At 56.3% G+C, this 24,442-nt stretch overlaps 4 protein-coding genes and 1 long non-coding RNA gene across 7 annotated transcripts; 2 read left to right on the forward strand and 3 right to left on the reverse strand.

The window, feature by feature from the left end:
* Window positions 1-753: 753 nt before the first annotated feature.
* On the forward strand, window positions 754-5,787 carry RNF39 (ring finger protein 39). Of its 2 annotated transcripts, XM_044261410.1 has the most exons (5): window positions 754-1,309; window positions 2,825-2,847; window positions 3,034-3,125; window positions 4,566-4,861; window positions 5,060-5,787. In XM_044261410.1, exons 1-5 carry the CDS (start codon window positions 947-949, stop codon window positions 5,147-5,149), a joined length of 864 nt encoding a protein of 287 aa, XP_044117345.1. In that variant the 5' UTR covers window positions 754-946; the 3' UTR covers window positions 5,150-5,787. The 2 variants fall into 2 exon arrangements, with proteins under 2 accessions (XP_044117345.1, XP_044117337.1); XM_044261402.1 differs by having other exon boundaries at window positions 4,566-5,787.
* PPP1R11 (protein phosphatase 1 regulatory inhibitor subunit 11) lies at window positions 5,724-8,810 on the reverse strand. Of its 2 annotated transcripts, none has more exons than XM_044261425.1 (3): window positions 8,500-8,810; window positions 7,317-7,425; window positions 5,724-6,963 (listed from the first exon to the last, which is right to left on the reverse strand). In XM_044261425.1, exons 1-3 carry the CDS (start codon window positions 8,566-8,568, stop codon window positions 6,761-6,763), a joined length of 381 nt encoding a protein of 126 aa, XP_044117360.1. In that variant the 5' UTR covers window positions 8,569-8,810; the 3' UTR covers window positions 5,724-6,760. The 2 variants fall into 2 exon arrangements, with proteins under 2 accessions (XP_044117360.1, XP_044117370.1); XM_044261435.1 differs by lacking the exon at window positions 8,500-8,810 and adding an exon at window positions 8,326-8,412.
* Window positions 8,811-8,818: 8 nt separating this feature from the next.
* On the reverse strand, window positions 8,819-9,622 carry LOC122910864 (translation initiation factor IF-2-like). Its single transcript, XM_044255479.1, has one exon. It carries the CDS (start codon window positions 9,620-9,622, stop codon window positions 8,819-8,821), a length of 804 nt encoding a protein of 267 aa, XP_044111414.1.
* A 33-nt stretch (window positions 9,623-9,655) lies between these two features.
* Window positions 9,656-13,368, reverse strand: POLR1H (RNA polymerase I subunit H). Its single transcript, XM_044261450.1, has 4 exons — window positions 13,093-13,368; window positions 12,877-12,977; window positions 12,615-12,724; window positions 9,656-10,476 (listed from the first exon to the last, which is right to left on the reverse strand). The coding sequence occupies exons 1-4, from the start codon at window positions 13,226-13,228 to the stop codon at window positions 10,452-10,454; spliced, it is 372 nt and encodes a 123-aa protein (XP_044117385.1). The 5' UTR covers window positions 13,229-13,368; the 3' UTR covers window positions 9,656-10,451.
* A 597-nt stretch (window positions 13,369-13,965) lies between these two features.
* On the forward strand, window positions 13,966-18,007 carry LOC122915008. The gene is made up of 3 exons (XR_006385989.1): window positions 13,966-14,384; window positions 16,558-16,633; window positions 17,210-18,007. It is a non-coding gene; the product is annotated as an uncharacterized LOC122915008 (long non-coding RNA).
* Window positions 18,008-24,442: the final 6,435 nt, after the last annotated feature.

Genomic DNA, 24,442 nt, shown 5'->3' on the forward strand with positions numbered 1-24,442 from the left:
GCTGCACTCCTGCTTACTCCCTTGCTGTGGGAGCTTGGCCACGCCAGCTCTCCCCACGGCTGTTTACCAAGAGATTTGAAATAGATAACCCCTGGGTACGTCCCAAAGACGGAGAGAGAGAGAGACCCGTGGAAATGAAAACATACACCAGGAAAAATGGGAAGAAAGAACTAGAAAGAGAGACGTAGGAAGAGAGTCCTAAGAGCCGCGCTGGGAGCCAGCCAGAGGCAGGAGTGTGGGCGCCTGCTCCCCACCCCTTACCCCAAAGCTTCAGGCTGTTCCTAAGCCCTTAATAGGGAAGGCAGGAAGACGGAGAGAGCCGCCTGGATGACAGCACACACCAACACTGAGGCCTGCGAAGCCACAGGAGCCAGGATCCCGGCGTCCGCCCCCAGCCCCCAGATGTAGGTGTGCCGGCCACCTGTTATGACTCACACCCTGGCGATGTGGGCACCCATGCCAACAGCGAGACTGGGCCCCTTGCCCACCCGCACAGCACAGGCCCGGGGGAAGGGGAGATTCAGGCCCCGGGAGGGATGACGAGGGGCTGCCCTCCCCACGGGGCGCCGCCTTGCCCCAGGAGCGCCCCCTCCCGACCACCCCCTGGCCTCGAGGGCCCACGAGTCCTCTCCTCCCGCCCTCCTCCCCCAAACCTTACCCGGGAAGCGGGAGAACCAGATGAGCTGTTACGCAAGGCCTGTTTACCCGCCGCGGGGGCCTCCTCCTCCCTATAAAGCCCGACGCGGCGGCGAGCGCGGCGGAGCTCGAGCCTGGTGGGAGGGAGCGAGGCTGTCCCTGGAGGGCGTCAGGGCAGCGTCCGAAAGTTCATGCGCCGGCCGGAGAGAGGGTCCCCCAATCCGCCAGCAGCAGGCGTGGTTCGCCGAGCGCGCGCTGGGAGGCGGCCGCGGGGGTCGCGGAAGGGTGGGCGCCCGGACGCGCGCTCCCCATGGAGGCGCCCGAGCTGGGCCCGGGGCTGGTGGAGCGTCTGGAGCAGCTGGCGACGTGCCCGCTGTGCGGGGGCCCCTTCGAGGACCCGGTGCTGCTGGCGTGCGAGCACAGCTTCTGCCGCGCGTGCCTGGCCCGCTGCTGGGGCGCCCCGCCGGCCGCAGGCGCCCCGGCGCCCCCCACCGCCTGCCCCTGCTGCGGCCAGCCGTGTCCCCGCCGCAGCCTGAGGTCCAACGTGCGGCTGGCGGTGGAGGTGCGCATCAGCCGGGGGCTGCGGGAGAAGCTGGCTGAGCCAGGGGCCCGCGCGGGGAGGCGCAGAGGGGGCCGCATCCCCACCATGGGCTGCCTGGATCCGCACGGAGAGGTAAGGCAGGGTCGCGCGTCGCGGATCCGCTGCGGCTGATGAAGGGGGAGACAGGGGTTTCCGGGGGCGGGGCCCTTATGGACGTTTAGGCAAAGAATGGATCTAAGAAAAGCAAAGAACGAGGGGTCGCGGGCCTGGCCCCAAACCCCTGTAGTGCCGCGAGAGTTTCCAGGAAGGACAAGGGGAAGGAGTTTGATACACTACCCAGATGTCGGAGGGCTGGACGGCACTCAGGGCCTCCGGAGCCCTCGGCAGAGCGCGGGAGCTGCGGGGGACGCGGAGGGACGCCGCTGCGCGCGGGGGAGGTGGGGACCCGGAGAGAGTCCGGGTGGGCGCGGGGCCTGCGCGGACAGCGGGGTCAGAACCAGCGAGGGCAGAGCGAGAACCAGCCGGGGTGCAGGGGCAGGGAAGAAGGGTCTGTCAGGAGCGCGCGAGGGAGGGAAAGCAGATCCAAACACCCCGGGAGCGCAGAGGGGTCAGCCGCGCCGGGCGCTCGTTGTTATTGCCGTCCTCCGCTCCTCCCAGGGCCCCTGGCGGGGGCGGCGACCGGTGAAGGCCTGGTCCACGCGCCGCGGGGACCTCTGGCTCCTGCCCCTCATCCCAACCCGCACCACCCCTCGCCCCCGCCGCGCCCCTCTTGGCCCCTACTCCTTGGCCATCAACCAGCCCCATTCCCTTGCCCGGCCCCCCAGGCGTCCCGGATTCCTGAGCTGCTTCTCCCCAGCAGCCTAGCCGGTCTCAGGTGTTGCTTGCACACTTTGAAGTCTACACAGACCTAATTAGTCCAGGTGTAATTGGCATAATTAGGCAAATTGCCTTTCCTCTCTTCCCTTCACCACCACCCCGGTCTGCTCCAGTCATCCCCAAGGGACCGTGACACGGGGGGGGGGGGGGCAGGTGGACCCTGGTATTTGGGGTGGGGGGAGCATGCGCTGCTCCTCTGGTTCCCACGGTATCCTGCAGATCCGCAGGACCTCTGGGACACATCCAAGTCCAGCTGCCTCTTTGGCCAGGGTGACGGACACAAAGCAAAGGGCCCAATAAACGCCACCGGGCTTTTATGGCAACAGGGGAAGCAGCTTTGTTAGAAGGCTTTTATGTACCAACTCTTAGCCCCAGGCTCTGGGTGTTTGGTCTGTCTGATGGATTGATGGACAGGAGGACACCCTCTGGAAGGTAGACAAGGGCAGGGGACCACGGAAAGAGACAGAGTGAGGCTGAGGGAGGCATTAGGAAAGGTAATGACTCTGGAAGCTAAGTGGGGACAGAAAAAAGGCCTGGACCAGGCTGGGGAAGGGAAAGGGGGGCCTTAAGGAGGAGGGGCAAGAAAGGCAGTAGATGATGATGGACGGGAAGGATGGGCCATGAAAGGGGACAAAGAGGCAGCGAGATCACTTTGAGAGGTGACAGGGAGCTCACCAATGGAGATCGAGCTGCCTGGGGAAGGGGAAGAGGGGGAGGGGTCCTGAGGACAAAGCCCAGGGCTCACATCGTGTTTTCTTCTGCCCATGCCAGGATATAAGGAAGACATGGAGAAGGTGAGTTCCATCTTACCGCCCCTTCCTTTCCACTACTGGCCAGCACATCCATCACCTTTTCCATGGGCTCACAGCCCCACTCACGGACAGGTTTCTCGCTCCAGAGAAGTGAGTGGGGTGAGGGGAGGGCAACAGAGGGCAGAGGGTGTCACCTGATTGCCTGACCTTTCTCCCTCATCTGTGCAGACTCGATGCCCCAAGACCCAAGTCATCTAACTCAGATGATGATCTCCCCGAAGATTATCCGGTGGTGAAAAACATGCTCCACAGACTGACGGGTGAGGAGGGCCGAAGGGACCCCACCGAGGGATGGTCTGTCTCAGGCTTGCTTCCTTTTCTCTCTCAAACCTGCTCAGGTCTTTTCTGATGTCTGTATTAGTGTCCTAGGGCCGCTTAGCAGAGCACCCCATACCGAGTGGCTTAAACATCAGAAACTTGCTGTCGTGGTTTTGGGAGGAGAAGTTGGCGGGACTGCTTCCTTTGAAGGCCAGGAGGGTGAATCTGTTCCCTGCCTCCCTCCTAGCATCTGGGAGCCTCAGGGGTTCCGTGGCCCAAAGATGGCTTTCTTCCTGTGTCTTCTTTACATGGTGTCTCCCGGTCCTCATTTGTCTCTGGGCCCAAAGTTCCTCTTCTTATAAAGACTGCAGTCATATTGGTCTATGGCCTCCCCTAATGACCTCATTGTAACTTAATTACCTCTGTAAAGACCCGATTTCCAACGAAGTTCACATCGTGAAGTACTGGGGGACTGCAGCACACCTTCCGGGGGGGAACACAACTGGGCACATAATGATGTCCTCAGTACCCACAGCCCAGCATCCTACTCTCCCAACAAAGCATCAGCCACTTCTGCCCTGTCCCATTACTCCTCTCCAGAAGACTTGCCATCTCTCTGAAGCTCCTGGGGAGTTCCCTCTCTGCCCACTACCAAAGCTGCCCTCTGCCTTTTTTCAGCTGCCAGAGGGGCGCCTGTCTGGCTCCATCTGTGGAGCCTGTGACTCTTGATCGCAGGGCTGTGAGTTCAAGCCCCATGCTGGATGTCGGGATGATTTAAACATAAAATCTTAAAAGTCAACCAAAAAACCTGCCAAAGACACTCCACCATCTTGATCACCCACCCTCTCCCCTAACCCAGATTGCTTCTTGCACCCCCAACTCAGAAACCTTACCTCAAAAGCAAACCCCACACACGGCCACGAATACTCTGGTCCCTCTGGCTATCATCACTGCCCCTCTCCTCCTCTGTCCCATCTTCCCAAAGCAACAAGCTGGTCCATTCCCACCTGCCCTTGAGGTCCCAGTGTCTGTCTGTCCTTCCCTTCCCAGCCACCTTCCCCACCCCGCAGACCCAGCTCCAGGCCCACCCCAGATAGAGCAGAGAAAGGTACCAGTCCTTAGACCTCCCTGCAAGTTGGACCGGCTTGGCTTCCCCCCACCCCACAAACGAAGGAGAGGCAAGCTTGCCTTCCACCTTTGCACCCTACCCACCCCACGCTCACCACAATCCTTGTCCAAACCCAGATCAACACAAGTGGAGCATGGGTGCAGGCTGAGAGCTGCCCACGCCCTCCCTCTTCTAGACCTTGCCCCATTTAGGCTTCTGTGGCCTTGGGCGCTGCCGCGAGGCCTCCTTGGTACCCTCTGCTGCGCATCTGTCTCCTCCGGCCTCTGAGTTGGAAGGCCCCTCCAGCCCTCATTTCCTGCCTTTCCCCACACAGCCGACCTGACCCTGGACCCTGGCACAGCTCACCGCCGCCTGCTCATCTCGGCGGACCGCCGCAGCGTCCGGCTGGCCCCCCCAGGGACACCCGCACCCCCCGACGGCCCCGCGCGCTTCGATCAGCTCCCCGCGGTGCTGGGCGCACAGGGCTTCGGGGCCGGCCGGCACTGCTGGGAGGTGGAGACTGCCGAGGCGGCCTCTGGCCCGGACTCCTCCGGGGAGGACCAGGACGATGACAGCGAGAGCCGCTACGCCGTAGGCGCGGCCGGAGAGTCTGTGCGTCGCAAGGGCCGCGTGGGGCTGTGCCCCGCGGGGGCTGTGTGGGCCGTGGAGGGCCGCGGCGGCCGCCTGTGGGCCCTCACAGCTCCCGAGCCCACTCCGCTGGGCGGCGCTGGGCCCCCGCCGCGCCGCATCCGCGTGGACTTGGACTGGGAACGTGGCCGCGTGGCCTTCTATGACGGCCGCTCGCTGGACCTGCTCTTCGCTTTCCAGGCGCCCGGGCCCCTGGGGGAGCGTGTCTTCCCGCTGCTCTGCACTCGCGATGCCCGCGCCCCGCTCCGCATCGTGCCGGCCGAAGGCTGAGACCCGCCCACACCCGCCGCCAGCAGCCTCGGAGGCGCCGGCCAGGCCGTCCGCGCTCATCCACACGGCCTCAGGGTCCACATCCACAGCCAGAGCCGAGTTCGGACGCGGGGCCACCGCCACCTCGGGCTACTTCCCGTCTCACCTCTCCCCTCCCGCTTATGCTCGTCCGCACCCGGAGGCTGCGGCAGGACGGATACAAAGGGCCTTCCTGCCTGCTCAGGCCTCTCCCTGTCCGGAGGACACGCACAGTCCTTCTCCACAGCTCGAAGCCTCAGGCTTCCCTGTCCTGTCCAATCTGAGCTCCCTCTTCAAGACTCTGGCCTGGGTCCCAGGGCCTCCTAGGGCGCTTACTAAGCTTTCTGAGCAGGGGGCAGGCCGCTCTACTCCATGAGGCCTGCTTTCCACGCTCACAGCCTTTCCCCCTTTGGAACCTTCTCAAGACCCCCCTATAAGGAACCAGTGGTGCTACCGCTCTCTCCTCTACCTGGGAATGTCCTGGACACCCAAGCTGCTCCTCATCTACGGCTTCACATCTTTCTCCATATGTATAAATGGGCCCATATTTAACACGTTTTGTGATGCTGGGTTATTTATTTTGTGCATCTGTGGCAATAAATGAGATCTCAGTGGTGGTACGTTTTTGACTCATCTTTGTAACTGTGCATGGCAAGAAGCCGAGAAAATGATGGCAAGATCCCAGTAAGGAGTGGGGAGGGCTGAGAGCTGGACATCTGGGCTGGCAGAAACATCAAAGCCGAGGAAGGAAGGGGTAAGAGTGTTGTATAGGGGACATATCCCCATCTCTTTGCTCCCTCTCTTTTCCTTCCTCTCCTAGGGACCCAGGGCCCTAACACTAAGCTGGATCTGTCTCTGAAGCCAGAAGACGGAGGAGACAGTGGGCTCTAAGTGACCCGTTTTCAAGATGGCTTTGTTGGAAATCCTGTATCCCATGAGAAGCGTGAGAAGAGGCCACGACTGTTTCCTTTTCCATGTCCCATGAACAGGGAGAAGCAAAGACCCCTTTCCCAACTCCTCCGAAGGGCAGGAGAAGGGAAGGGCTGGGAGCTCCCTGAGGTCTCCCACGAGGCCTCCCATCCCACAAGCAAGGACTACAAGTTCCAATTACAGAAGTCCATTCCTGGAAGAGCTCGGAGCCAGGATTAACAGGCACAGCTGGGACAAGACTGCCCCCAATCTGACTGGGACCCCTGGCAGTGGAAGCTAGGGCTGCTGAAAACCCAAGTTAAGTGTTTGGGACTCAAGGGGAGAATGCAAGGGGCCAAGATAACTGCATCCCAGGACAGACGGTTTGGCAGTGAGAACAAGGGGGACAGACCGGGACCCAGGTGCCCGGATCCCTGGAGAACAGAGGATGAGTACTGCAAGGAGAAATGAGTGCTGGGGGAACCCAGAAGTCTGGGTTCTGGAGTAGCAGCAAGTCAGAATTCCAGGGTCTCTGTCTACCCTCCTCTCCCCCTTCCCTCCATCAGGCAGAGGAGAGAGGAGGAGGGGCTGGAGGAGGGATCAAACCATGGGTTTAGTCCCCAGGTAGCCACATGAATACATTCAGGGCCAGACAGACACAGGAATGGTGGGGGACAGAGGAATTTAGTGCTGCATTGGCCCTGGAGGGGGCTGGGAGGGGTCAGGAGGCTGGGGAGGGGTGCTGGGGCTCGGTCCTGGGGTTGCACGACGCCGTCCTTTGCGGTGGCCCCGTACACAGTGTGTATGACCACAGCCCTCCTCTTCCTCCTCATCACTCTCCGTGGAGCTCTCGCCAAAGGCCCGAGGTTTCTCGTAAATACAGCAGCCTGGATTTGGAAGGAGGAGCCCGGTAAAAAAGGAGCAAAAGTTAGGACGGATGTACAGTTGCTTCCACTCCCACGGATCTCAGTAAAAACTCCTACTGCCACCATTGGCTCCTTCTCCCTTCCAGGATCCAGCGTCCCCAGGCCCACCCCCTGGGGCTGAGGCGCCCAAACCCCTGTCCTTTCTGCCAGGAACCCAACGCTCCACTTCTCCCTGGCTCTGATACCTCCTGCCTTCGGGCCTCGGCATATTCCCACCTCACTCCCTCTACGTGAACCTTGTCTCCCTGAAGCCCGGACCAGGACCGCAGGCTGCGCCAGAGCACAGTGGCTGCTGGTGGCCAGCGACCACTCACATTTTGATGAGCGGCGGCCCATGTGTTCGTTGTCCACAGTGTCACTCGTCCATTCTACCTTTTTCTCTGGCTTCCGTTTCCGGAGCTTGATGGTCAGGCTCCGGTTCTCCTGGAAGGTGAAGAGGGACAGGCATACCTATCTAGTTCCCGGAGGCTGATCTTCCCCACTCCCTCCCGGGGGCCTCCTCTCTTCCAGGCCCCAGTTCAAGCAGGGGCACAGACATGGCAGGAGAGGGGCTGCATGCTGGGAGGGGACAGAACACAACAGGTCTTTGCGAAGACACAATTCCTAACCCAAGGAAGGTCCCAGCCACTCTTCAAAAGAAAACATAATCCTCCCTGTTTCTCTGTCTTCCTCCCCAAACCATCCTTGGTGGTCTCAATACTTGAACATTATTCACTCAGTCCCCCATACCCACTCTTTGGTCTCCTTTTTCCAGACCTCTCTCAAGCCTGGGCCCCCCTTCCTGCCCACCTACTCCCTAGCACCCTGGCATCTCTATCATGTAAACGCCCTTAACCCAGGGGCTCTGAAGCCCAAGACACCTCCGCCCTTTGAGAGCAACTTAACCTGTTTTTTGCAAAAATGCTACTCCTTTCTCTATTTTCATCTCTTCTGATTTCTCAAAATACTATCTCCACCTCCTCCGTCTGGTTCGCTCATTTCTTCTGTTTCCTTCTGGAGTCACCCGTTCAACAAATACTTATCGACAAGTGTGCTTCTGGGCAAACTGCCCTCCAGCGGGCCTCCAGCCATGCTTTCTCACAGAACCCTTCATCGTCCCCCAGCACCCCCCGCGCTCCTCAGTCCCCTACGTCCCATCCCTGGGTCTCCCCACCACCCTGGGCAGCATCCCCCACCCCCGCATCCCCACTCGGACCCTGCTCCATGTCCCCTCGCTGACTCCCTATTCGCTGCCCCCACCCCGGGCAGCATCCCCCGCAGCCCCAGTCTGGTCCTGCTCCGCGCCCCCACCCCGGGCAGCATCCCCCGCAGCCCCAGTCCGACCCTATTCCACGCCGCCTGGCCGGCCTCCTGCACCATCCCGGCCACTGCGCAAGTCCCGCACACCGTGCACGTCTCCCGACCCCAGGGGTCAGCCCGCTCCTCCCAGAGCCCCAGCCGCTCCCTCCCGGCCTCTCCCGACGACCCCGAGGAGCACCGCCCCCCCGCCTTTCTCACGGGCTCGGTTGTCACGGTAACCGTTGTCTCAGTGACGGTCTCACTCAGCCCGGCCCCTGCCTCGGCCATGGCTAAGGCTGAGGAGAGGGAGGAGGGGAGGAAGGGGGAGGAGACGCCCTTCCCTGTCTGCGGGTCTCTGGGGTCTAAGACAATCGTGATCGGGTTCAGAGTGGCAGCCAGGATCCTCCACCTTCTTTTTCACCCCCTCCTCCTGGGCCTTCGCCTCCCCACCCCAGGGGATAACCTGTCCAACCCCACTTCCGGCTCTCTGCTTCCGGGTGTGACGCACTCTATAGGTCCCCTTTTCCCTTCCCGGGCACTAAAGGCGCCTAAGCGCACGCGTCGCCAGATTAGTTCCGCCGTCACGTGACGGTCGGTGCGCAGGCGCCGCAAGAGGCAGCCCCAGACTTGGCGGAAGCGGCGGCACTGCGGCTGTGGAGCGCCGGCAACAGGCGCACGCGCAGCGGAGGCGCTGCGGGAGGGGGCGGTCCGGAGGGGCTGTAGGCGGGGCTGCAGGGCTGGGGCGGGGCGCGCGTCCGACGCCCCGCGCCCCGCCGCTGCTGTGAGGCTCTTGCAGCGCCTGCTTGGGTTTCCCGGCTTCGGGTGGGAACGGGGCTCCGACCCCAGCGGCGGGTGCCCGCGCCTGATCCGGGGAGGGCTCTGGTCCCGCGGGGGTCTGCGGGCGCCGGGGCGGGTGCTTTTTGCGCCTTCTGCTCGGGCCGTCCCCAGACCGCGCCGAGGAACCCCCACCCGGTCTGCTGGGGCCCGGCGGACAGGACACTGGACTGCCCACTTCGTCGGGCGGTGGGACGGGGGTCCGTGAGCACAGGGCACTGTGCTCCCGTAGGAGCACCTGCCAGTACCCCAGAGGCAAGGAGGGGGTGGGTGCTGGGGGCCGGCAGGGCGCACCGGCTGCCGAGGCGGCTGGGCTGGGGGCCCCGGACCGCACGCGGGCGGCGCTAGGGCCGGGGAAGGCTGGACGTGCGCTGGACACACGCGCAGCTTTGCTCGGGATTTCGGACCCCAAATCCGGCGGCGGCAGAGTCCCGCCTGCCCACGCGTCCCCGCGGCCGGGGACCAAACCCACACGGTGAGTCCGAGAGTCTGAGCACGTCAGGGGCATCACAGCGAAGCAAGGAAACACAGACTCCCAGAGTACATCCGAGTGTGTTTATTGTGCCGGACTACAAAGTGTTTCCCTTTCAAGTTTGTGGGCAAACTGATAAAAGGATACACCTCAGCATGTATAGCAAAACCCATTAAAAAAAACAAGTATCTCTCCGAAGTGGGATTCCTTGTATCTTTTACTCTCCCCCGCATCTTTCTACATATGAATCTATCACAACGAATATATATTACATTTATCTCAACAGCAATAAAAAAATTTTTTCCAAAATATCCAACTGTAGTAGTAAGCACATACTGGTATCCCTTAGTATCAGATTTTTTGTTGTCTAAGCTCACATCAAAGAGATCTGGTTAAATTATTTGTTCAATCTTCCAATATCCAGATTCCTACATTTTGTTTCTCTAAACTCAGGAAACAAATAGATTTAGTGGTGGAATACTTAAAATTACTTTTTCTATTAGTCTCATTCCTGCCTCCATTTTTTATACTTTTTTTTCTTTTTCCTTCTCGTATACTAATTTATATATATTTTTTGTAGCTGATATACTTACTGAAAGAACAAATATATCTCTGTAAACTCATTTAAATTCCTTTTGGAATAAGACAGATTATAATAATATACATATGTCTGGCATATACAGAAAAATAGAACTTTGATAAGAAACTCAACTAGAGTAGATGTACTCTAGGGACAATGGTAATCCCCACATGATAACTTCCTTCTATGGGAGCAAAACATTGCAACTAGGATGGACAAAGGATCTTAAGAACCCAATATCCCTCACCATCCGAGGGAGAATTGTTGCGTTGCCTGGGAAAAAAATCAAGAGTCTTCCTTCTCCTGGAACCTACAGAGAAAGAAAGGACTCATTATATTTAAATAAGCATAGAGGTCCGAGCAGTGTAAGAGAAGACATTCATTTGAAGAATCAAGGAGGGAGTTTTATTTATGACATTGTGGAAGACTAGCTCCCCTAAACAATGCTTCATATTCAAGACAACTAAAAATGCCATATTAAAAATATATCTAATGAACCATAATGAAATACCACCTTACACCAGTCAGAATGGCTAGAATTAACAAGTCAGGAAACGACAGATGCTGGCGAGGATGCGGAGAAAAGGGAACCCTCCTACACTGCTGGTGGGAATGCAAGTTGGTGCAACCTCTCTGGAAAACAGCATGGAAGTTCCTCAAAAAGTTGAAAATAGAGCTGCCCTATGACCCAGCAATTGCACTTCTCAGTATCTACCCTAAAGATACAAATGTAGGGATCTGAAGGGGCATGTGTATCTGAATGTTTACAGCAGCAATGTCCACAATAGCCAAACTGCGGAAGGAGCTGAGATGTCCTTCAACAGAGGAATGGATAAAGAAGATGTAGTTCAGTGCTTGCTTCGGCAGCACATATACTAAAAATAGAAGATGTAGTTCATATATACAGTGGACTACTACTCAGCCATCAGAAAGGATGAACACCCACCATTTGCATCAGACACGGACGGGACTGGAGGGGATTGTGCTGAGTGAAATAAGTCAAGCAGAGAAACACAAATACCACACAATTTCACTCAAATGTGAAATGTAAGAAACAAAACATGAACATATGGGAAGAGAAGGAAAAACAAAATGAGATGAAAACAGAGGCACACAAACCATAAGAGACTCTTAACTACAGGAAACAAACTGAGGCTGCTGGAGGGGAGGGGGTTGGGGGGATGGGAGAACTGAGTGATGGACATTAAGGAGGGCATGTGAGGTAATCAGGACTGGTCAATGACTGATGAATCACTGAGCTGTGTGAAACTAAAAATACACTATACGTTCATTAATTGAATTTAAATAAAAAGTGAAAATATATATAAGCATTCCAAAATATATCTAATGAAATATAAAGTATATGCAAATGATATCTTAGGACACAAAGAGCCACGTGCCATTAGACAAAGAATGAAAAAAGAAAAGGGATAAACTGGACTTCATAAAAATTAAAAACTTCTGTTCATTTAAAAAAAAAAAAAAAAGCTGGACACCTGGGTAGCCCAGCGGGTTAAGCTGCCTAATCTTGATTTCAGCTCAGGTCATATTCTCGGGGTCGTGAGACGATCAGGCTCCATGCTCAGGAGGGAGTCAGCAGGGAGAGATCTCTCTCCCGTCTGCACCCTGCCCACCCCCACTCTCTCAAATAAATAAATCTTAAAAAAACAAACAAACAAACAGAACTATTCAGTGTAGAGATTACATACAGACATACAGGCTTTAACCCACTGAGCCACCCAGGTGCCCCTGCATCTGACTCTTGATCTCAGCTCAGGTCTTGATCTCAGGGTCCTGAGTAGGCGCCATGTGGAGCCTACTTAAAAAAATAAATAAATAAAAGGATGAATTTATTTATTTACTTTTAAGATTTTATTTATTTGAGAGAGAACGAGTGGGGAGAGGGAGAGAGAAAAAGGAAGAAGGCTTCCTGCTGAGCAGGAAGCCTGAGGCAGGGCTGGGTCCCAGGACCCCTGATCAGGACCTGAGCTGAAGGCAGATGCTTAACTGACTGAACCCCCCAGGTGCCCCAAGACAAAGCGTTCTTGAACCCATTTGGAGCTGCCCGAGTCTTGAAGTGACATGTGATTAATTCTCAGGAAAGGACTACCTTGAACCAGTGAGAGATTCCAAACATGACATGCTGACCACTGAGCAGTACTTGCCTTCTGTAGGATTTCATTTCCTTTTAAGCACTTTAAAAGGCTTAGTTCATTGGCTATACACAGATTGAGAAAACTGTTCATTTTACAGGCCCCAAAGCTCCCTGTCAGCTGAACTGTGGAGAGGGATGGGGCCAAAGGAAATACCCGCTTCTTCGGTACGCAGAGGAAATCAGGGGAGACGCTCAGAGAACAACAGCTCACAAAGGGCGTGGGGGCAGGGAAGGGGTGCACCTGCAGCGGGTACAGGTGTAGAAGGGGCGTGGGGGCGGGGAAGGGGGTGCACCTGCAGCGGGTACAGGTGTAGAAGACCGTCTGCCCCTCGTCGGCGGAGCGCATCTGTCGGGTGTGGTAGGCCATTCCTTCGTGGCCACATCGAGGGCAGCGCCTGTCAACCTGGCCGGGAACGGGCGCGGGGAGGGAGTATCAGCGAGGCCCCCGCCCATCCCTGCCCGGGGCTGCCCGCGGGTCACACTCCACCTGCTGCTTCCCGCCGGCCAGCACCCCTGCACGGCCTCGCCGCCCTCCCGAAGGGGTCATCAGCTCACCACGGGTCCCTGGAACTCGGGCCCTTCGTCCGCCGGCGCAGGCGCGGCCGTCCCCGGCTGGCTGAAGGCGACGCAGCTGTGCACGACCTTCCCCTCGAAGTCTGCGCGGGCGGGAAGCACGGCCGTGGGCACCGCGCCGTCCTCCCCGCAGGCTCCCACCCGGGGCCCCCGGCGTCAGGCCCCCCGCCGCCCCCGCCACCCTCCGGGGCCGCTCACCTCGCACCGGGACGCGGAAGGCGCAGCGAACACAGGTGACCGTGTCCTGCGCCCCGGGCAGCGGCAGGACGGAGCCGCAGTCCGGGCAGAAGTCCAGGTCCGACTGGAACCTGGAGCCGGAGCGCGCGCCGTCCATGCCGTACCGGCTGCGGAGGGACGGAGAGCGGCCGCTCCGCGGGACCGAGCGAGCCGCCGCAGCGCGAGCCCCGCTGCCTGCACGCGCGGGGCTCGGTGTGCAGACCCGCAGGCCGCGTGCTGTCCTCCAGAGCAGACGAGCGCGCCGGCTCCGCGCCGGGCGGGCCAGAGCGTCCGCCGCGCCGGCTCGCCGTTGGCCGTGACGTCATAGTCCGTCGCCGTGCGCCGCGGAGCCTGGTGGGTCGCAGAGCGCCGCCTATGGTGGCGGCGGAGGCCGGCCGGGAGCACGGCAGTGGGCGCGCGGCCTCGGGTCCTGCCCCTCCGGGAGGAGTTCTCTGCTGGAGCGTTGACGTTCCCTCAGCCGCGGGGCGTTGGCCCTAGAAATCCTGCGGCCCCTTCCGGCTCCCGGGGCCGGGTTCTGTCGGCGGCGGCGCCCCGGGGCCTCCGAGGCCGAGCAGGGGCTCTCCGCCTCCTCTCGGGGGCCCCCCGTGCTCCGCGGGCCGGGTCCATCGGGGCCTCCTCCGGGGAGGAAGCGGGGTGGGCGGGGGTGGAGTACGGGCCGGGCCTGGAGCTCCACTCCCGGGAGGAAGCTCCCAGGACGGAGTCGAGGACTGGGTCGAGGACAGGGCGGGCCGGCCGGCGTCCGTCGGGGGCAGCCCTGGTGCATGTCCCGGGACCGGCTCGGCCTTGGGCTCGCGGATCCACCTGGTCCCCCGGCTCTGGCGCAGCCGTCCGTGAATTCTGGTCGTCACGCGGACACTTGGCGTTTCCCTAACCCGAGAGTTAGGAGACACGAGGGCCGGTATCGTCGGGAAGTCACGCTGTTGTCGCTGGCCTGGGGCTCCCAACGGAGCCGACCTCGTCCCCGAGTTCCCCAGTCCCGTGCCCCCGCCAGCGCCGGCCGACCGGGGAGCTGGGCGAAGCCGCTCCCTGCAGGGGAAGGTTCTGGAGCCGTCCCCGCCCTCCTCGAAGACCAGCCGTGGCCTCTGCTGGGCGGACGCCCCGCTCTGCCTCTTCGGCAGGGGTGGCCAGACCGTAGTGGGGCTGGAGCGCCCAGCAAGCTCCTGAGAGGTCGCAGCGTCCCTTCGCCGGGCGTCCTTGTGTCTGTGAGAAAGGGAGGCGGCTGTCCGGCCCGTGAGGCCGGCGGTTTGTACCCTGTGAGTCTCCTTTGGAAATGGAAGTGGAAATGAGCTTGTCCCCCTCTAACCTTCCCTCTTCCGTTGGACGGGCGGCCAGAGCCTGTCCACCTGGTTGAACAGGGCCCTACTGGGCCGCCTGCTACGAGGCACGGCCGCTTCCCAGCACAGACTCCGTCCAGCTGTATTTGTTAAGCTGGGCTGGGGCTGAAACGTTGAAAAATGTGAGGGGACCGTAAGGAGACCGGATGAGGAGGGTGCGGCAAGACCAAGTGCGGGAGCCCAGGACAGGCCAATGACAGAAACCTGTGCCTCGGGGTGAATGCAAACCTTTCAGCAAAAAGATGGATACAGGGACGCCTGGGTGGCTCAGTCGGTTGGACGACGGCCTTCGGCTCAGGTCATGGTCCCAGAGTCTCGGGATCGAGTCCCGCTTTGGGCTCCCAGCTTCATGGGGAGTCTGCTTCTCCCTCTGACCTCCTCGCTCATGCTCTCTCTCAGTCTCTCTCTCAAATACATAAATAAAATCTTTAAAAAAAAATAAAGATGGGTACAGTGTTATGGGGAATGTAGCAGAGAGAGATGCTCAAATTTGTGATAAGGGTAATCAGCAAATCGTGAACTTTGGGAACTTGGGTCACGCACTCTGATGTTCAGTACTGTGCTAGGTTCTCCACTCTGAGAAAAGTAAGACGGTTGTATTCTTTAAATATCAAAATAGACTTACATAGACAAATAAGAATGTGCCTAAGAAGTCTGTGAGGTCCAATGTTTGGTATCAGATTCATTCTGATACATTTGTAGATGTAAATTTTTTTCTTAAAGATTTTGTTTATTTGACAGAGATCACAAGTAGGCAGAGAGGCAGGCGGAGAGAGAGGAATGGAAGCAGACTCCCCGCAGAGCAGAGAGCCTGATGGGGGCTCGATCCCAGGACCCTGGGACCATGACCTGAGCCGAAGGCAGCAGCTTAACCCACTGAGCCACCCAGGCGCCCTGTAGATGTAAATTTTAAGTTACATCCTTTTAGAGTCTACATTTCAGTGTCAAAATTTTAAAGATGATAGAGGAATACAGGTATACCAGTGTAACCCCTGATTATTTTCCAGTGAGTTTTAGAGGTAATGGTTAAAAAAAAAAGTTTTCAGAAGAAGACAGAAATCATTGTTACAGAGACTGTTTCAGAAAGACTTGGTAGTCAGGAGCTTGACTTGTGGAGGGGAATTACCTGCCATTTACTGAGAACTTACCACATGTCAAGCATTGTGCCAGGTGCTTTCATCTAATGTGTGTGTGTTCTGTATTACCCTGGGAAGCAGATTTTTGTTTTCTGTGTCCATTTTATAGATGAGGGAGCCGACTGAGATTGTTATCTGCCCGGAGTCACACACCTCAGAGGCAGTTCGATTAGGATTCAGATGTAGCCCTGTCAGGCTTCAAAGCCCATGCTCTTTGCCATAAACAGTACAAAAGGCACAGAGATGAAATGCCAGTCATCCCCAGTGGCTTCAACATGACCTCACAGTAAACTCAGATTAGACCAGGGATGACACACAGAAAGTTGGCAGTCTTCACTTGTGTTGCCATCAGCCTGGCCCATAATAAAAGGGGGGTAACCACAAATTTCCACCCTAAGGTGCTGAGCAGGGTACAGTTTCACAATGGATTTAGGATGAAGGATAAGTGGGCAGTATAAGGCAGGGAAGCAGAGGGGCAGGTGATCACATAATCTCAGAACCAAACACTGGAAGGCAGAGATGCTGTATGTGCTGATAGAGGCGGAGAGGGCCAGGGCCAAGAAGCTGCAGAGAGAGGAGGGACCGAGAGCGCTGGACTCTGGAAGTCTCTCGGAAGACAGAGGAGGCCAGGAGACAGAGCAGTCCAGCCCAGCCGAGCTTGCCCAGCGTCACACCCAGGGGCCTGCGTCTTCCCTCTCCCAGGCCCAGATTCCAGATTCCGAATGGTTCCCCTTGAGTCCACGGGAGATGTGCGTGCCTACTTTCTGTGAAAGGATTAGATGCTGTTGTTAAGTTCCCTGGAGGAGGAGATCCTCACAGCAGGATCTCTCTTCCCGAGGGGACATACCCTTGGCGTTGACCAAAACAGTGGCTTACCCTGGTTCAGTCGGTATGTGAGTAGGTAGTTTCTGACACCTCCTGCACTCTGACCTACCTCTGTTTTTTCTGTCTTCCAGTCTGGCCTGGGCGAAAACCTCTACAGACCCTAGGATTGCCGTAGGTCAGCAGTCCCCACTGGAGAAAAAAATCTTGGTAAATAATCTTTACGTTGTACAGTTGGAGCTACTAGGAGAAGGGGCCTTAGGCTTAAAATCCTGCCCAGGTGACCCCTCCCCAGAGGGTGTCTACCCTGGCACATGTGTTTAGCTATATCCATACTTGCAAAACAGAGTATTATGTTCAAAATGCCCAATACTCTTTTTTAAAGATTCTATCCATCTATTTGACAGAGATCCAAGTAGGCAGAGAGGCAGGCAGACGGAGAGAAGGAAGCAGGCTCCCCACAGAGCAGAGAGCCCGATGCGGGGCTCGATCCCAGGACCCTGGAATCATGACCCGAGCCGAAGGCAGAGGCTTTAACCCACTGAGCCACCCAGGCGCCCCCCAATACTCTCTTTTTTAAAAAGTAGTTACTGATGTTGGTGGTGGGTGATTCAACTCTGAGAGCTCAGAGTTTCGCCTGGGGTGATGGAAATAAAAATCACAATTGTTAACACCAAAGTAAACGAGACTGCAAATCTTCTCAGTGTCACTGATGAGGTGCAGCTCCTGTTTAAGTGTGTTTAAAAAGACAGTCACCTTATAAAATTCTGTGCCTCGCTTTGACAGAATCTGGGTGGCGTGCATACAGCAGCGGCAAGACAGCTGATAACTCAGAAGTACCACGAGGAGTATGACACACTGTGCAGGGAGCAAGCTCTTTCTCTTGACCACTGGCTGGCCAAAGCGGAGTCTTATTATAATAAGAGAATAATGGACATGATGAAGGAGCAAGGGATGGGCCATGAAGTCAAGAAGAGATTGGAGGGGAAGACGACCCACAGGCTAGAGAGACCAAAGCAGTATTACTTGGTTCCGGAGAGAGAGGTGAGACACATAGAAAGGCACATTCAGAGAGTGGGTCGGGTCAGAGAGTCTAAGAACAAACCAGGTAAACAATTACCACGGCCCCCTAGTGAGACAACGTTCCCCAAAATTGTGCCAGAAGAACATGGTGTCCTGAGTGCCCAGAGAAGAAAGCAGGTAAGCGAGAGGGAACAGACACAAATCGAAGGTCACCAGGAACGCATGCTTCGGGGGAGAGAGCTCACGGAGCAGAGGTGCAAGGAGAGAGTCTTGAGGAAAACCCAGAGCCCGCTGCCGACCCGAGCGTGGCGCGGGAGATCAGGGAGAGAGAAGAAAGAGCTGGAAAGTGTGACCACGTATCCCCTTCTCCAGCCGCGCGGTAGAAGCCGGATTCGAGTGAATATCCTTATGGAAAAGAATAGAGAAGAAGTGCCTGCCGTCATAAAACCACATCAAAGAAAATTCTTAACCATGCCACCCTTTCTGAGAAGCCAGATAGGAAAAATGAAAGACTAGTCAAGATTCAGTGCTTTGAGAATAAAACCCCGTGTCTTCAGTGAACTCCTGTTTTTGGTCCTAGTTCCCAACTGCCCGCGGAGTGTCTGCATCAGATAGGGAAGTCTCGGATAGCTCTGGGCTAGAAACTTGGCGGACTGTCTCGGTTCCCTCGTGTTCCTGCACCTGGCGAATCCTTGACGTCCGGTGTCACCAGCCGGAATGGGGTTGAGCAATGACGCTGAGGAAGGAACTGGGATCCACCGCTGTGCAGGCCCTGCTCCCAGCCCACTGCGGCTGTCTTGAGGTTGCTGTAGGTCAGTCTGTGGTCTTTCAGTTCCTGTTCGTACGTCTCTGGGGACTCCTGACCGGGTCTTCCGCGTCTGGCTTGTGCCCTACAGTTCTGTCTGTGTGAGGGGCTTTGAGAGCCGCCTGTGGGCCAGGTCTTGTGAGTGAATCAGAGGTCCCGGCCCTTGACTGGGCCACAAGTAATGGCATAGATAGACCCAAACACAGAGTGTGCTCAGGGTTAGGATGGAGGCCGGTGTGGTGCTGTGCCAAGGAGGAGCCCCGAGCCCCGCCCGGCAGAGCGAGGAGGGCAGCCACAGGACACACAGCCCATGTAAGCAGTGTCTTCCCAAGGTTTGGGTCCTCTCAGATGCAAACTGGACTCACCCTCTCGAGCAGATGTCCCCCAACCCTCACTGATGACTCAGAAGACAAACGTGTGCACTGAGCGAGAATTTTCATCCCAAGCAGAAAGAAATTGATGGATTTCCTTTCATTTCCAGTTCATTTCCTTACCAGATAGCAAAACTTTGGGAAGGTAGGGGTGAGCGTTGGTGCGTAGAGAATACGGAGTGGGGGCTGCCCAAAGAGCATTCTCCGTCCGTCGTGGTCCCCACGCCCACCCCCAGACCAGCAGTTCACTTGCGACGTCGGCCGTGTGCCGCGGAACGTTCCTCGGTGATGGGGCTCTTCTGTGCTCGCCCTCCACTCGCTGTGCCTCCTGCAGACTGTGTCTCTGGCCTTCCGTCTCCGTGTCCCGTGGGAGAGCCTCTGCCCTGCATGGTTCTATCGCCTGAGTGCAGGGGGCAGGGGATGTGGAAACCCAAACCAGCAGGGCAAGGATAAGTCCCACATAACTGGGGAGGCCCCTGACTCTTCCTCTTGGGGTCCTGAGTTCGAGTGCTGCACTGGGTGTGGATACAACTTAAGTGGTTGTTTACCACGAGGATTTTCAGTGCTGGACACATTAGTGAGGTCAGCTGCCCCCTCTTTCTCCTCCAAATCTAGTAGAAAAGCAACTGCTGTTTGCAACGCCGTTTCCCAGCTCCTACGGCTATGGAGTAAAACTCTGGGGCTTTTGACTCAGTTCAGCTAACCCTGATTCCGTCATCTCTGCCTGACACACAGCTCACCCTTTATCTCCCGGACCGTGTATGAGCAACACCGTAATTACCCCAAGCCAAGCACCCTTAAAGCCTGAGTCACACTTGACGCTTTTCTTTTGTCTTGTATTCTTTTAAGATTTTATTTACTTACTTGAGAGAGAGCGAGCACAAGCAGGGGGAGCGGCCGAGGGAGAGGGAGAAACAGGGTCCCCGCCGAGCAGGGAGCCCCGTGTGGGACTCCACGCACGGAGCCGAAGGTCAGGTGAGCCCGGAGCTGGTGCGGTTCTCACGGCGCTGGGGTGGCGCCCTGAGCCCATGTGTGAGGCCTGTTGAAAGGACGAAGGACGTTTGCTGACTGCGGGGAGCAGAGCAGCGTCCAGGAGAGCCCGGCCCCAGAGCGCAAACTCAGCTGGTTCTACCACTTCTTACCTCCCGTGTGCACAGTCAGCCTCTTTCTTCTTGTATTTCAGTGGAGGCACTGACACATCATTGTTTACTTGTTTTCTGATGCCCTCAGTAAAATTCAGGACTTGATGCATCCCCTTTCCAGAACTTTCTCTGGTGCCTTCCGGACACGTCACCCTGTGCCTTCCTCTCAAGGCACCTGGCAGCATCATGAACTGAAGTGTCATTCAAGTCCGAATAAAGGGTTCCCGGAGGAGGAGGTCAGGGAGCGAAGGTCTGCAGGGACGCTCGGTGAGGCGGCTGTGATGCTTCTCTGTTACCTGCTGACGGAGAGTCGGTCGTCAGCCCTGAGCACGCTATGACTTAGCCCCACAGAGTGTAGAGTTGTGGGGTTGGTTCAGGCCCGAGCGCGGCCACATATCAGCCGGTGTGAGGAAGGTAAGTTTGGGTCTAGAACGGAGACAACAAAACTTTGCTCACCAGTTGTTCCAGTGGATAAGTGAGAGGCTTTGTAGCATGGAAGGCCATAACATCACAAAATGTCCTTCTACTGGTTTTCTTCCCCTTCTGAGCTAAGAAGTGGAGTTTGTAGAAGTTGAAAATGGATCAGGAAATGCCACAAAGTATAAAGCCCCTGGTACCGAAGGTGTGAGACGAGCTCTCGTCCAGCCAGAACCGTTCAAACAAGTCGCCAGAAAATGGGCTGGAGCCTAAAGAAATCTTTAGGGCTATATTGGGAAAGGTCTCCGACGGTGACCAGCCCTGCCTGATGGAGTGTGTGGCTGACCGCCAGCCCATGCAGCCCCGTCCACAGCACCCCACGCCGCTGGCCTTGGGGGTGACCCCCACAGATTGATGTTCACTCGACCCTGCTCTCACGCAGAGCACAGGCCTCCCCACCCGCTCTCTGAAGGAAGAGCTTCCTGTGAAACCTAGCATGAGCCCACCGGACATCCACCAAAGCCCGACCCATTTCCCATATGCACCTGCCGCCCCACTTTGTTTCTGCGCCAGCTCACATGACTACCTGCTTTTCCTAACACAAGGACATCTGCAGAGGGTTTTCGCTCTTCCGAGAGAAGCCCCAGCCATGCTGACAGGTCTTCTGTACGCGTGCAGTGGGCTGACGCAAACTCTCGGAAAGCAGGGACATGAGGCCGCTGGGTGCAGTCAAATCGTGAGGCGGCAGCCTTGGGTAGCTGCACTTAACGGCTTAAGTTTGTAACTTAGCTTCCAAGTGTGTGAGCAGTTGCCGAGAGAGGACAGTTGTGAACGTTGGCCTCCTTAAGTATTTGGGTAGGTTTAACGCAGGCAGCGAGCTTGGTGGCTGTGTGCGGGGTGGTTGGTTTTCTCTTTGATCATGTTTTTACAGTGGTAAGTTCTGTCCCAAACGAGCCCTGCCTCACAAACCATCACACAGATTGATAAGGTGTAGCTCGAGAAGGCAAGAAAACTGGGAAACGTGTGGGAGGAGCACACGGCTGATCGTGTTTGCCCAGAGCGTTCCCACGTGAATGTAGCAGAAACTCCCAGCACTAAGGTACAAGGGAAAATACACAGCTACTGAGGGAAGGAGCTTCCTTCCTGTGGCTTCCTTTCTGTGGGTAGCAGGAGGCCAGGTCATCTGTTTCGAGGGAAGACAAGTCTTGAGTACTGGGTTCCAAATGGACCAGGGATCTGGAGTTTCTTGTAACAGACTCTAGGCAAGAGTCGGCCCCACAGGGATAATGCTGGTCATGGGGACGAAAGCACAGGGAGGCCAGTCGAGGGTATCGGGATAGCATTGTGCGGGGACAGCGTAGCTACCCCTGCGGTGAGCGCCGCACTGCCTGCCAGGCGTGGGGTTGGTGTCAGGTGACCGCTGTCCTGGGTCAGCTATGCTCACGTTTAAAAAAATAATGCTGGAAAGTGTGATGAGTTGAAGTGTAGCAACGTCATGGTCACATTTCTTGTTTGCAAGCCTTAGAAACTTGCTTGGGTGAGTATAAAGAAAAAAAGAAAATCCGTAGAAAGTATCTGAAAATATTTTACCTAGTGGGCCTCCCAGGGGATCGGAACCAAGGCAGTAAGGACACCCTCTCACTCTCGTTTCCGCATCTTTCCTTTTGTCTGCTCACTCCCGTTCCCTCTTTGTGCTCATAGTGGGGAAGGGCCCCTCTCCGTCTTCTCAGAACCCTGTGCCACGGCTGTTCTCTCTCCTCTCCACCCAACGGCTTCAGCTGGAAGAGTTTGCTGCTGTTGAACTCGAAGTGTCCGCCGGTCTCTCCCGGCTAAACACGCGACTGTGCTATTCCTTTGCGGTCCTCCCAAGCCAGATCTCCTAGGAGGTCTGTAGACGCCACCTGCCTTCTGGCCCCAGTGCCCATCAGTCCCCCCAACCCCCCTTCACCGGGTTGTCAGAGAGCTCCAGGCAGCTAAATCCAAAGGACTCTACGGGTAGAATGGAGCAAGGCAGAACCTGACAGGTACGGGGCACATGGGCAGCATAAAAGAGACTTGGACAGCTGGAGGGTAGGAATCCGGTCCCTGGAAAACAGAAGAGCAAGGACATCAGGAGCCCTGATGGGGAGGGAACCGATGGAGCCCATTCAAAGAACTGCAGCAGGGCACCGAGGGTACAAAAGAAGCAAACAGAACACTCAGGATAAAAGACTGGACCAGGAGTTTCAAAAGATGCACAAAACTGACCTGCTGACTTGGGGTTCACTAGGGATGGGCAGCCACCAGCCGAGAGTGAAGAAAAGCCCAAAATAGAAGCAGGAGACAGAGCGGACAATTACTATATCCCTCACGCTGAGTCAAGTATGGGAAACAGGACTTTGAAGTCCTTAAAGCATGTCTGATAGTATCTTTAACCATGAAAGTTGAAATGCTTGGAAATGGAGCCTCGGGATGTACAGTTTACAAGACTGGTGCGTGGTTTTATGTAGATCTAATTATACGGCCTTCCCCTGGGTTAGCCTCACAGATTAGAATAAGGGTCAACAGCGTCAGCAATGCTGGGACAGCGTAGGCTTCTAAAATTCACCTGCTACCTACTGTCAGTTCAAATAGTGAATCATCTGTACCTCATCTGTCATAAATCATATTTTTGTTCGTAAGCTCCTAGCAGAGTAGAAGGGTGTGTAGAGGAAAATAAGACATATTAAGAGTCTGCCATGCATCAGATACAATTAACTTCTTTGTGTCATCAGTACGTCTCGATTCCAGGGCAATCAGTATATCCTGACTCAGGAGAGAATGAACTGTCTAAAGCTTCCCATATAGACATAACATTTTGTTGAGAGGAATAAGCAATTTAGCCAATAATTTCCTCAAACTTTCTGTGATGTGCATGTCATATACCCAGATATTCTTTTCTGTTTATATCTATCTTTTGTAGATGTAAAGTTGTGTTCTATAAATTGGGGGTCTAGCTTTTTCTGCTTGCCCAAGGTCTCTTTCTGGCAAGCGAATGCCCACCCCCCTCCCCTTAGAGAATTGCTAGCCCCCCAAGTCACAGCCAACCACAGCACGCCATCTTCTTGGCACAGTGACGGACATCAGTGTAGCTGGTGGTCGGCGTGTGTGTGTCCCATGACACCAATCAGAATCCTTCCCGTTTCAACAGCAGGGACAAGAACCTTTTTACAAAATACACAAAAAGCCATTACATACCCTGCTTTGGGCTGCGAGGGACTTGGGACTTAGTGGGCAGTGTCCTTAATCAGGTGGTCATTCCCCTTACAATCTAGGACCAAGTAAATCTGGGAATCCAGGTAGCTGGGGCCGAATTAAGTTCGACTTTCTTAACACCGCCCCCTCCCATTTTGGCTGGATGGCTCCCAACAGGAGGTACCAGTCAGGCCAGCCTGGGGGTATTATTAAGCTATTAGGGAAAAGAAAGAAACACTATGTCCAGGAATTTCCAAAATAGGTCCATATGATCTGCTATCTCGATCATTAGGAGGTAGCCAAGAGATGATCTTTTGGCAGCGGGGAGTGGTGGTGGGGGGCAGGGTTTAGCATCCAAGGGCGGCCAGGCTGTCTCACAAAGGTGTGTGGGCTGTTCAGTCTCTGAACGGTGGTAGGAAGCATGAAAGATCCAGTAATTACCTTGACTGTCAGCCCATTGTTGAGAGGCTTTGCAACGGAAGCCATGCCGTCGTCAGACCAGAACGGTCTGGAAAGCCAGAAGCACCGCACAGGTTAGTTTCCAGGGCCACTGTGCTATTGCAGGGGTTGGCTGATTGGACCAGGATAGCCGCACCGTGCCCTCAAAGTGTCAGCACTCACAGGTCCTAGCGAGGGTGGGAGGTCCCACGCCATCCGTCCACCGGAGCAGGTGTGCCCGGGGCCCCTTGCTATGGGGCTTCCCTCCCTGTACGACAAGCAGGTCGGGAGTCCAGATCAGAGACCGAACCCTTCCTTGTGTGCCCATCTGTGGTGGTGAATGTCCTGCCCACAGCAGGCTCCCTCAGCAGACCGGCTCCCGTCTGGCTTGGAGGAGAGCAGGCTGCTCCGAGGCACCCACCCAAGGGACACACGGCAGGTCAGCAGCTGGATTTATTTCCACAGTTCGCAGCTCCAGAGAGAGGTGTCTGTGCAGCCTAGTTTTCCAAGTGGAGACCAAACAGCTGGGACAGCCCAGGAGTCCATAAAATGACAGGAAGGTTGACCAAGGGGAGGGTTGGGAGAGCCCTGAAAACCGCCCTGGGTTCTG

The sequence above is a fragment of the Neovison vison genome, chromosome 1 (assembly GCF_020171115.1).
Source record: "Neovison vison isolate M4711 chromosome 1, ASM_NN_V1, whole genome shotgun sequence".
Classification (NCBI taxonomy): Eukaryota; Metazoa; Chordata; class Mammalia; order Carnivora; family Mustelidae; genus Neogale; species Neogale vison.

Coding starts and splice junctions, on each gene's coding strand:
- RNF39 (XM_044261402.1), top strand. CDS start 947: ATGGAGGCGCCCGAGCTGGGCCCGGGGCTGGTGGAGCGTCTGGAGCAG. Junction 1,310..2,824: donor GCCTGGATCCGCACGGAGAG/GTAAGGCAGGGT, acceptor TGCCCATGCCAG/GATATAAGGAAGACATGGAG. Junction 2,848..3,033: donor ATAAGGAAGACATGGAGAAG/GTGAGTTCCATC, acceptor TCATCTGTGCAG/ACTCGATGCCCCAAGACCCA.
- PPP1R11 (XM_044261425.1), bottom strand. CDS start 8,568: ATGGCCGAGGCAGGGGCCGGGCTGAGTGAGACCGTCACTGAGACAACG. Junction 7,426..8,499: donor TTACCGTGACAACCGAGCCC/GTGAGAAAGGCG, acceptor TTCACCTTCCAG/GAGAACCGGAGCCTGACCAT. Junction 6,964..7,316: donor GGGCCGCCGCTCATCAAAAT/GTGAGTGGTCGC, acceptor TTCCAAATCCAG/GCTGCTGTATTTACGAGAAA.
- LOC122910864 (XM_044255479.1), bottom strand. CDS start 9,622: ATGCCCCTGACGTGCTCAGACTCTCGGACTCACCGTGTGGGTTTGGTC.
- POLR1H (XM_044261450.1), bottom strand. CDS start 13,228: ATGGACGGCGCGCGCTCCGGCTCCAGGTTCCAGTCGGACCTGGACTTC. Junction 12,978..13,092: donor CTTCCGCGTCCCGGTGCGAG/GTGAGCGGCCCC, acceptor CCGCCCGCGCAG/ACTTCGAGGGGAAGGTCGTG. Junction 10,477..12,614: donor TACACCTGTACCCGCTGCAG/GTGCACCCCCTT, acceptor CTTTCTCTGTAG/GTTCCAGGAGAAGGAAGACT.